We start from the raw sequence: 11,836 nt of genomic DNA, 5'->3' as shown, positions 1-11,836 counted from the left end.
AAAAAAAAAAAAGTTAGATTTTGCTTTTGTGCATGTGAGAAAACTGAGTCCAAAAATTAAAACTATTCTGTTCCCAGATCTTTAAGTAAACTTGGCTCTTAGTAGATGTGACTGTCTTTCTTATCTTGTGACTTTGAGTTTTCTGACCACACCAACATACCCATCACACATTTATTCCACTGCTGCTACTGTATAAATTAAAGCAGATTACTTCATATGCTTTATTTATATGGAATAACATTCTAGAACTTAACATTTATGGTTTCTAGGATTTAAAATTTATGATTTCAACAAAACCTGAGCTGTTTTGGAAGATCAGTGATGAGGAATTTATGGTTTACTTGAGGCACAACTTTTGAATCATGTGCTTTAAAGCTGCTAATATGTGGAGAGCAAACCAAAGCTAAGAGAATTAGCCCAGCTGCATTTTAGCAACTCAGCATGGCTTTTCTATAGGTTTATTTTGATGAGATTAAGTCTCAAGACAATAATATCAAGTGTTAGATATCAGGGGGACAGTCTACTCACTAGCTGTAAACACTAATGGACTTAATTTTTTAAAATGTCAATCTTTGAGGAATATTTTCAAGTTTGATATAAAATTTTTTTGCTTAACTGTCTTTAGGCCAGCCAAGCCTTCGAGAACCTTCCACATCCTGTAAAACCAGTGACAGTGGAACAAACAGAAAACCAAGTTATGCCAGCTCTGTCTCAATTGCAAGAAAACAAACTCTTTCATCTGCTGCTAAAAGGTACCCATTTGTAAAGGGGAAAAAAGCTAACATTGAGAAATTGTCTGAATGTGATAGATCAGTCTGTTTTTGAAAAGAATATGAAATAGAGCTGTATGGTATTCAAGTGAGCATGTCCTTTGAATTCTTTAACTATAAATGTAGAGGTATCTAGCCTGTGCTCACTCTGTTTGCATTTATCATACCTGTTGAGTTGTATGAGGAAGCCATTGTTTCTTACTAAAGGAAGCAGTTTCATTTCCTGGTTTGGTTTTGTTGCTTTTTAATTATTTCTTTTTAATAAGCATTTATTGATAAGTATTGCTATATTTAAAGAAATTAGTGAATTTTCCATAACAAATGATATACTGTATTTGATATAGCATTTTTAAAGGGAAGGCAGAATCTTTGATATATATCTACATCAGTGGGAGGTTAAATGCTACTATAATTCTTACTGTCTTTTTTTTTTTTTTTTTTTTAAGAGACAAGGTCTCTTTTGCCCAGACTGGAATGCAGTAGTGCGATTATAGCCCACTGCATCCTCAAACTCCTGGGTTTAAGCAGTCCTCCCACCTTAGGCTCCCAAGTAGCTAGGACCACAGGCTTGCACCACCACATCTGGCTAATTTTTTCTTTAGAGTCAGGGTGGGGAAGTGGGGTGAGTGGGATCTCACTGTGTTGCCCAGGCTGGTCGCAAACTCTTAGCCTCAAGTGATCCTTCAGTGTCAGCCTCCTGAGTAGCTCGGATTACAGATGTGAGCCACTACACCCAGCTAACTTTTATTCTTTAAAATTAAGGCTTAATTCAAAATATTATAGCACTGTGTGGGGCGTGTGTGTTTGTGTGTGCAAGTTAAGGGGTGATGGGCAGGAAGGTTGTGGAATTACTACAATATAAAAGTTTCAGTGGATTACAGATTTGGATTCTGTATGCTCTTTTCATCAATTACTTTATTCCAATAAAATTACTTACAGGATTTTCCCCCTTTTTTGTAATTCCTAGTAAGTTATTCCATGTAGAGTTTAGGGAGACCATAGGAGATCAACTACATATTCTTAGAACTGTTTTCTATAAAGAATGAGTGAAGAGAAACCTTAAGTAATAGGATAATGTATTACATACAATGTACTGATGGAAAATGCTTTATCTCAATAAACTAATGCCAATGACTGAGTTATTTATCAACATGGATTTATAGATGTTTAACCAATCAGTTGCTACAGGAATGGTGAAGAATTTCTTCTATAATTCAGTCTTTGAAGTCATTATTACAGAATATAGACTTCCCCCTCCAAAGGATGCCAAAATTTATTACCTGTGTTCCCTTTCAGGAGAAAAGGACAAATTATAAGAAAACAAACTCATGGTGGTAATACAATTTTTAATAAACTTCATGTTGTATTCAGTAAAAATTTGGATTCAGCCCATTTTCTTACATAGCTGTTGTACCATTGCTATGTAGTGATCAGTATTATGCACAATGCTGATTCAGCAATCTCAGACAGGGCTCTGTATTTTGCTTTTAGATGACCCAGAAGGAAACTCTCCTTTAGGTTGTACTGGGCCCACATAAAACTAGTGGCCTGTGTATTCAGGATAGTTTGAAGATGAACAAAGTAGTAACTGCCAACTCAGTTTTTAGTCAATCTGATATTTTTGAGGTAGAATTGTATTTCTTAGCACATTTTTTTAATTGAATATGAAATAGATAGAATAGTCAAGGGACCAGTCTGAAGACAGGAGATATCAGACCTGAACCAGATTTAAAAAGTCACTTTCAAAACAATAACGTGATAACATTTTAAACTATTATAATGATTATTGATAGTTAAATTGTACATACTATGTATATTTGTTTAAAGTGTTCTTGAACATACTTCCTTATACATTATGCACCTTATAGTCAAATTACAAAGGATCCTTGAATTAAGAGCTATAGAGAGTTAATAGTTTTCTTCCTTTTCAACATGGGAACTCAAGTCTTGATGCCATCTCCTTTGTCATATTGTCAGGAGTGTGCAGTATAAGTACTGTTATCCAGTGTGATTAGGAATGGCAGGAGGTTCATTAATCAAACGTCAAAGTGCAAAATCTTAAGAATGAAAGAGCAAGCCTCTCATCTCCTTTCTAAATATGTGTCTCTGATCAAATTCCTTTTTGGTTTTCATAAAATAATGCCCATAAATAACTTTCCATAACTTTTAGTTTTTTAAAATAACTTTTAGTTTCATTTTTTAAGGCAGAATAAGAAATTTAAAACTCTGGCAAAATAATAATTTAGAACCTATCTCTCTTTTTATGAGTTTCAACACATTGACTGCCACACTAGAAAAAAAATTTTTTTCCTTGGGGCCACAGTATTTTATTACGAAAATAGAATAAAAACCTTGAAAACAAAACAATCCTTTCTAATATAATGAAAAATTTATTATTTTTTATTCTTTTCTGTGCATGAGTTATACACAAACCACACGGCACCAGAATCAATTTTTACACTGCACGCCACTGGAGTTGAATGACTCACGACATGCTTAGTGAATTTGTTCCAGAGAATTGAGTCATTCTTGTGCTTCACGAGGCCCCAGTCTCAAAACTAGCATGAGTTAAATATAACTCACATGGCAGTTAAGGTGTTAAAATTGTGTCACCAACACTAAATTTAACAGCATTTTTTTTAGTAACTGTTTTTATAGTCTTTCCAGAGCATTCAGCTTGTTTTCATAGAAATTGCAATTCTCTTTTCTATGCATATTTCATCAATTTTTCTTTGTATTTGATTAGCTTATGTAATTAAGATAACTACAACTGTCATAAACAGGCCTGGGAAAAAACATAAACTCGTGGTAAGTTTAAACTTCAATTGGCAGGAGCAGAAGTATACAGAAGAAACAGAGGAAGTGGAGAATAACCTATTAAACATGAACATTTAGTTTGTCTTGGGCATGAGTCAATATGCTTTACACTGGTAATGGAAAGTGTCACTAATCCTATGATTTGGGTAAATTGAGGTCAGTAAGAGAGCTGCTGTTATCCCCGAAAATCTGCCAAGATGGCAGAATTCATTAGAGGCCATTTCTGTCCAGATGGGCAATCTTCACAGGATACTGCCTTAGAATTTTTATAAATTCTTCACTGAAGATTTTAATAACTTCCAGAGTTTTCAAAGTAATATTTTCCTTGTTGAATGAAAGCAGTATAAGTTGTATTAGCTGTATGATTTAGGGTTTTGAATTATATAATAATCACTTTTCTATCATTTGATTTTTTTATTTGTTTAAATATGTGTTGTTCCATGTTATACTTTATTTTACAGTGGTACAGAAAAAAAGAAAGAAAAACCACAAGGACAGAGAGAAAAAAAAGAGGAATCTCACCCTAATGATCAAAGTCCACAAATTCGAGCATCACCTTCTCCCCAGCCCTCTTCACAGCCTCTCCAAATACACAGACAAACTCCAGAAAGCAAGAATCCTACTCCCACCAAAAGGTTTTAACTGTCCCCGAGTACAGGGCTAGGGAATGGTTGTAATGATACCTAAATTCTGTGACTTGGGAAAAAGTTGGCTATGGATTCCAAGAGAAAAACCTGATGGCTTTTTTTTTCCTTCATTGTTATTAATATAATCTATGTTTTATAGCACATTGGGGAATAAAGATTTAAGGTCAAAATTTCTCAGTTAAAAGTGGGAAAAAAAACTAAGATAATCTGATGAAAGGAAGGCTGAAATAACCTACTGTAAACAACTATTTAAACAATATTTTTATAATAAAATTTTAGAATATTTTTTAGTTTATATAAACTGTGCATAAATTTATAGCCATGGATAGAAAATGGCCATATGTAATTATCCTCACCATATTTTGGCATCATTACAACCTTCAACTTGCAAAGGCCCTTTTCAGCAAATGACTCTTCGTTATAGCTGCATCTCAGTTTCAGTTTTGGGTCTTGGGAGGATAAGTTCTTGCTTGAGTAGAGAAATGAACCCATTTCACTTGGTCTTTTCTTTGCTTAAAGGCTTGCTTGAGGGCTTCTCTCTGTGTCCATAATAATTAATATTTTAAAGTTATGAGAGGGGGAGAAGGGAGAAACATTCTAACAATGTGTGTGAGCCTGAATTGGGGATCTAAACCTGCATGCTGGGAGTTCAGTGCTACAGCTGCCTTGTAATCAAATATTGAGACAACTTAATTAGATTTGCCTATTTAGAAATGCTGATTCAAGCTTTATGATTAGGTATAAATATATTTTATTATACTTCTGCCTGGAAATCTTAGGACACTATTAAACTATTCCTAGAACTGGCTAGAATTTTAGTAAAATACATGACAACCATTCCTAAATGATATATATTTTTTTTGATCAGTTGAATATTTTGCCTCAGGTCTCTGATGGAAATTTGGGAAACCAGAATACCCTTGACTTAATTGATGCATGTTTACTATTTTCAAAATGCTTTGTCTGTGTGTCTCACGCAGATTCTTATGCTATTTAAATGGTTTGTAATTCTTCTGCCTGGTCTCCTGTGGAGTTTTTCTTGGATAATAGCTTATTAATGTTACACACCTTTGGACTGTGTGTGGTTAAAGGTGGCTTTTTATAATTGATCTCTTTAAGGTTATGATTTGACTTGGAATCTCCTTTGTCCCAGAATCTTTTTTTCAGCTTCTTGAGATCTCCTGGAAATGTGCTTGCCCTTCTAAATTGCTCTTTGGATATATTATTGCAAGAAGTGTTGAAGACTGGATGAGTTTGAGGATAACTAACAATGCAGCCAAAAAATCATTTATAAATAAACAAATTTCAGTTACAAATATAGGAAATCAGCATTGATAATACCACATTCTTGCGTCAAGTCTTGTTTATTTCTGATCGTGTAAAATTGTCCCTAAAGATATAGACAAGAGTTTTACTTTTAGTCAGACAGTTTATTCAGAAATTGTCATTTGTACCATATATAATTTAATTACATGAAGATATAATTATATAAAAAATGAAAATGGCATCCTTGTTATTCATTGACTATGAAAAAGTACAGGTGTTTTATAGCTACAAATTATGAGAAATGTTACTCAGATTTTTCTGTTAACAAAAGTGTAGTTTTTTTAATCAGATAATATTCTAGTGAATTTTCTAAATCATACAGAAAATTATAAAATGGACTTGTTAATTGCCTTGTTTAAATCCTTCACTCATCTAAGCAGAGCCTTTCAACTAATCCTTCCTTCTCTTTCCTGGATTAGCTTTAAGGAAATGTTAATTGCTGCTCTTGTGTTCTATTTAAACTGTCAAGTACATGTCTTTGCTACTCAGAATTTTTCTCTAAGAAATTAATATGTTTCTTCTAGTATAAAGCGATCATCAACAGATGAAAAGTCACATAATCCATGGGAAAATCCAGATGATAGTCCTAATAAATTATTGAGAACACCTTCAACATCAAAATTAATACCAAAAGTTATAAAAAACGCTGACAAGTAAGTATTACACTTTTTCTGTTATATCTGAAAATTAATAATTCTGTAATTATCATATTTGCATGTATATTTATGTCTAGTTTGAATTTTTTTTAAAAGTCTATAATTTATGTAGTATTTATATAGTAATCCTGTAAGATTTGAGTATTTTTTGTGAGTTCCTTTTTTTTGAAAAGAGAAGATGAGATCTCGCTCCGTTGCTCTGTTGACCTGTTGCCCAGGCTGGAGTGCTGTGGCGCGATCAAAGCTTACTGCAACCTTGATCTCCTGGGCTCAGGGGATCCTCCTGAGTTGGCTGGGATTGCAAGCACACACCACATAAGTTCTTTTTGTGCTTTCGCTATTTAGATGATCCTAGGCGACATTCATTATTTTATAAAATAGTGTATATTAGTAGTTGAGGCCAGTGAGAAACTAAAAAATACTGATTTCTTAATTTCTTAATTTATCTAGGGAATGGCCTAGGCATTGAAGCTTTTACATTTTCTTCAGGTGATTCTAATGATCAACCATATAAAATTATAAAAGTGTTCTTTGAATTCCTTTTTTAGGCATAAAGATGTCATCATCAACCAAGGTAAATTAAAATTATTTTTTAAAAAGTATTTATTTCACTTTTCTATATCAGTTTAATTTGTGCTAATTGATAAGAATATTGACTTATTATCATTCAGTGTACTTTATTTGTTCATAGTAACCAAAGAGAAGTACATTGCTATAGTCATTTATGAAAATGCCCAATTTTTATTGTAAGATATGTCATTTTTGTCTCAACCAGCAAAAATATCAACCCGTGAAAAAAACAGCCAAGGTAAGAATAAGCTACGCAGTTGGTTGCCTTCTAAGTTAATTTCTTCTTGGATCTCTTATTTGGCTTTTCATTATTTATACTACCTGACTTTCCTCTTAACAGAGGAGGTATCATTATAATTTGGATTAGTGAATCCAGCTACATTTTTAAAACTCCATCTTATTTCTGTGACATCTAAAGATTCAAGGTGAACGGTAAAAATAAGTATAGCATTACAAAGAGGAATAAAATGCTAAAGGGAGTTTTCTCTCTTTTTTTTTTTTTTTTTAATAAAAAGATGTACTTAGAAAAGCCATTTAAAAGATTGATAAATTTTAACTCAGTTTTCTGTCTTGCCAACCTCATTGCAAATAATCACTCATTTCTAGATGCTAAGACTGCAAATATAATAAGTCTAGCAAATCCATTTCCTCTTAAATTTTTCTTTTATATTAATTGTAATTTCTGGCTACTTGCTGTTGTTGGCTTGTTCTGACCAAAAAAGGAGAGCAGACTTTTTATAAATATGTATTTAACTTAATTACAAAGTAGGTAAGTTCTATACATGACTTTTACATTCTTTTAGATTGCCTGCAAATTTAATTGAAGCATGCTGTCCCAAATAAAAGCATGTCCTTTCTGTGCATGCTTTTCGCAGCTCATTTCTGTGTGTCATAGTTATCTTATTTTCTGGGCTATTATAGTAACTAGCTATGATGTGGTTACAATTTTTGTTAGAAATTTAACTTGATTTCTGTGGATTTTTACTTTCTTTGGTTCCAATTAGAAAGGAAATATTTATTTGTAATCTTCCTTGGATCATTTGTCTTTACATAGAAATTCTAAACGAAGTTGAATTTTGCTGGCATTCTTTTCCATTAGTTAGGCCTTACTTTCTCCTTCCTTTATAATATAATATAGATTAGATAATGGTTGAGATACTTTAAGGGGAAAATGAAATTTTATTTACAAAGGCAATTCTGACATTATGTATTAAAACAATTTTTAAAATAGAGGCAATAAGATATAGTAGAAAGAGCAGTGAATGGGGAGTTTCTGTGTTTAATGTTTGATCCTAGCTCTTCTGCATAACAGCCTTGTGACTTAGGCCAAATGACAGTGTCTTTGAGTAGTTTTCTAATCTGAGAATAATAACTATTAAACTTACTTCACATGACTGCTGAAGGATGAAATAATATATATGAAAGCACTTTAAAAATAGAAAACACTGTAACTATAAAAAGGTGCTGTTATTATTAGATGTTTTGCTTAAAGAGCTCGAATTTTATAAAATCCTTATAGGGTAAATGAGAAAGAGCTGCCTGCCTTTTCTCTTCTTGTGGTATGTTCTTTGGAAGGAGAAAGGAACTTAAGATTGGTATATGAAAGTGGTTTGTGTTGGTGACACAATTTTCAAAACCATTCAGGTAAGTAGGTTAAAAAGTGAGGATTTTGCTTCAGAAGCATCACTTAACAGGATGTAGCCAGTATCTGGGGAGAAGGATGGAATGAAAGCTGGAAAAGGATATAGAAAAATTAGTTAAATTCTGTTACAAGAATTTTACCTCAAAAAGATTGTCCCAGATATTGGAGTTTGATAACATAAAATGTTGCTTGCATTGAGCCTCATTTTTGGAATTCGAGTGTATTTTTTTGCCAGTTTAATCTGTTATCTCCTGTCTGGAGAATAGACTCTAATCATTAGAGTGTACTCTCAGGGAGAACTCTTTGTTTCAGTCTGTTATGTAGTTCAGGCCTGACTGAGATTCAGGCCAAGGCTATAGAAAGAAGTAGGTGGATTTTAGATAGTTAAGTAATCTCAAGATCATTTAAAGTATATAGGAGGATGCGCTTAGGTTTTATGCAAATATAACATCCTTTTATATCAGGGACTTGTGTATCTATGGATTTTGATATCTGCATGAGGTCCTGGAACCAATTCTCCATGACGACTATATATTACATTTTAAACTATGGAAAATAAATATCATGTCTTCATAATTTCTAGGGCAGAATCTGAATGTTCTCATTCAGATTTGAATAATCTTAAATCATTTTTCTCTCGTAGAACCTCAAACTAAAGCTCTTTATTTTTTGTTATTTTTTAAAGTATTTTTTTCAAATTTTTTTTTCTTATTTCTTTTATGCCATTCCCTCTGATATACAGCTGTTTAGAATTAGCACATAATTAATTATCTGGTCATACTGAGAACCTGAATGAGATCCCTACTGGAAAGAAATCTGCTTAATTGAGGAAAAGGGAGCTCATCAATCACTAAATTCCACTCTTTCTTCCTCTTATAGTGCTTCCTCACTGCTCTAAGCTTAGATTCATTCTTGCTTAGCTACCACATCAATGCAGTAATATCCTAACTGTACAGGTACATTAAGATGGAAGAACAGTTATAATATCTTATAAAAATGAGAAGTAATTGACTATGTCTTACTAGCTACCTTTCTAAAAATGGCTTCATATGAAAAATACTTTAAAAGTCATTTTGGAATATGTACTGTCTAAAATCCCTTTATAATTTGTTGTAGCCCAGTGGTTGTTCATATAATTTAAAAATAAATAATATAAACTCATTTATAAAATTGAGGAAAGAAAATAAAAACCCTGAATAAACTTGTCATTCTAACAGCTATTACAATTCTAATATGTTTCTTTATCATCCTTTATCAGATACACATTTTATACATTCATTTAAGAAATATTTATTGAGTGCTTACTTTGTTGGGCCCTGTCCTAGACACTCAGAGTTGTAGCAGTTACAATGTCTAAACTGTGTGGAACTTATATTCATTCTACATAAACAAAACAGATAATAAATACTTAATATGTCAAAAGATGATACATATTAGAAAAGAATAAGGAGAGTATAGCATTGCTATTTTATATAGAGTGGCTAGGGAGGGCATTTCTGATATGATGACATTTGAGCCACCTGAAGGAAGTAAGTGAAATATGTGGAGTAAGAATTTCATGAACAGAAGAAGCTGAGCCCTGAGGCAGGAGCTTTCTTGCTGTTAAGGAATAGCAAGGAGGTCATTGATCATGGAGTGCATACAATTTTGCATTTGTTAGCTGTTACATTTGTAAAATATAGATTCACTTCAAGCCACAGAAGCTTCATTAGGTACCTCATTTAGGAAAGGGATGCAAAGTGGTGTAGTGAAAAGAGAAAAGAAAAGATTAGTAAACATGAGACCTAGTTAGTGGTATAATGATATGTATCACAGAAGATTAAAGAATCACAGTTCTACACTGACTAAAGTCAGCTTTGGTTGGGAGAAGCTCAAAATTCCATTTACCAAAGGAAATTATGAAAAAATATGAAACATTGTTCATCTAGTAATAAATTTTCCCTGTGACTCTGAGACATTGGGCCTCGGTTTCCTTACATATAGTTAGGCTTAGATTAGATACCACTAATGTCTTTCGAATGACTTTTTGAAAGCTCTTTCTTGCAGCAAACAAAATGAAGGACAGTCTCTCCCATCACACCCCAATATCTTCACTAACTTACGTGTAAACTACCTTTTAAAGAACTTGAATGCAGGTGCTTTTGTCTAGTGCATTGCATTATGTTTTCTGAGCGTGTTTGACTCTAAGCATACTTGGTCCTAAAACCTGTTCACCCCTGTGTAAACTGAGCATTAAATCTGAAAGAATAGCTAAAATTTACCTATAAGGATATATGATAGCAGTGGCCTTCTGACACTATATATTGTGTTGCCTATTGAGAGGGAATATATTATCACATACTGAGAGAGTGTGCAATTTGAAACAAACCAAAAAAAAAAATTAAAAGCCCTTAATTAAACTATAGATAGATTCTTGTTACTGAGATAGCAGTGAAAGATGAATAAAGTTTTTTTAATTTTCTTTTTTAGAGATGGGGTCTCACTGTGTTGCCCAGGCTGGGCTCAAACCCTACTTCTGTTTCAGCTTCCTGAGTAGCTGGGACAACAGGTGCACACTGATGCGCCTGGCTAGGATAAATAAATTTTGATAAGCTTCCTTAAAATGTAAGAATAACTTCAATAACCAGTTATTTCTACAGGAATGTGAATCAATAACTGCTTTTCAATAATGCTGCTTTTCTTACTACCTGAGATCATTGTCTCAAAAGGATGGGAGTTTTGATTAGGGAATATGATGATCATTTGGGGCACTTAGTGATATTGGATGGCCTAAGGGAGAGATGCTAAAGTAGAAGAGCAAAACCTGAGGAAATAAAGGGGCAGTGTTAGGAGGTATAGGGGAAGGACACAGAAAGGAAAGTACAGCGTTAAGTATTTCAAATTTTTGCCTAACATTCACCCTTCTAAAGATAATAGAGCAGAAGCATTTTCCTCTTCTACTCTGGCTGTTACGGTCCAGAGCCTAAGGTAGTACTATTTGGATTATAAGGAAGCTATATTGTTAGTTCGTTGGACTTCTGTGGACTAGAAGTCCACCACTGTTTGAACAGCACTGTCCAATAGAAGGAGAATGTATAACACATACGTAATTTTAATTTTCCTTGTAGCCAACATTTTAAAAGTAAAAAGGCAAAAGTAAGGCTGGACGTGGTGGCTCATACCTGTAATCCTAGCACTCTGGGAGGCCGAGGCAGGCAGATCATTTGAGCTCAGGAGTTCAAGACCAGCCTGAGCAAGAGTGAGACCCCGTCTCTACTAAAAAAAAAAAAAAGAAAAGAAAGAAATTAGTTGGACCTCTAAAAATATATATAGAAAAAATTAGCCGGGCATGATGGCACATGCCTGTAGTCCCAGCTACTTCGGGAGGCTGAGGCAGGATTTTGCTTCAGAAGCATCACTTAACAGGAT

At 33.4% G+C, this 11,836-nt stretch overlaps 1 protein-coding gene across 1 annotated transcript in view; it reads left to right on the top strand.

Annotated features, from left to right (window-relative positions):
- The window catches only part of EML4 (echinoderm microtubule associated protein like 4), a 180,085-nt gene that overhangs the window by 113,415 nt on the left and 54,834 nt on the right, over positions 1-11,836 (top strand). Inside the window, exons 3-7 of the mRNA XM_012653843.1 lie at positions 626-752; positions 4,049-4,222; positions 6,085-6,213; positions 6,765-6,790; positions 6,992-7,024. Coding sequence (XP_012509297.1) covers positions 626-752; positions 4,049-4,222; positions 6,085-6,213; positions 6,765-6,790; positions 6,992-7,024 — 489 coding nt within the window. The remainder of the gene's footprint in view (positions 1-625; positions 753-4,048; positions 4,223-6,084; positions 6,214-6,764; positions 6,791-6,991; positions 7,025-11,836) is intronic.

This window comes from Propithecus coquereli, unplaced genomic scaffold, assembly GCF_000956105.1.
Source record: "Propithecus coquereli isolate 6110/MARCELLA unplaced genomic scaffold, Pcoq_1.0 Scaffold43, whole genome shotgun sequence".
Classification (NCBI taxonomy): Eukaryota; Metazoa; Chordata; class Mammalia; order Primates; family Indriidae; genus Propithecus; species Propithecus coquereli.
Note: the sequence above shows the minus strand (reverse complement) of the source record. Positions and strands in the feature narration are given on the sequence as shown.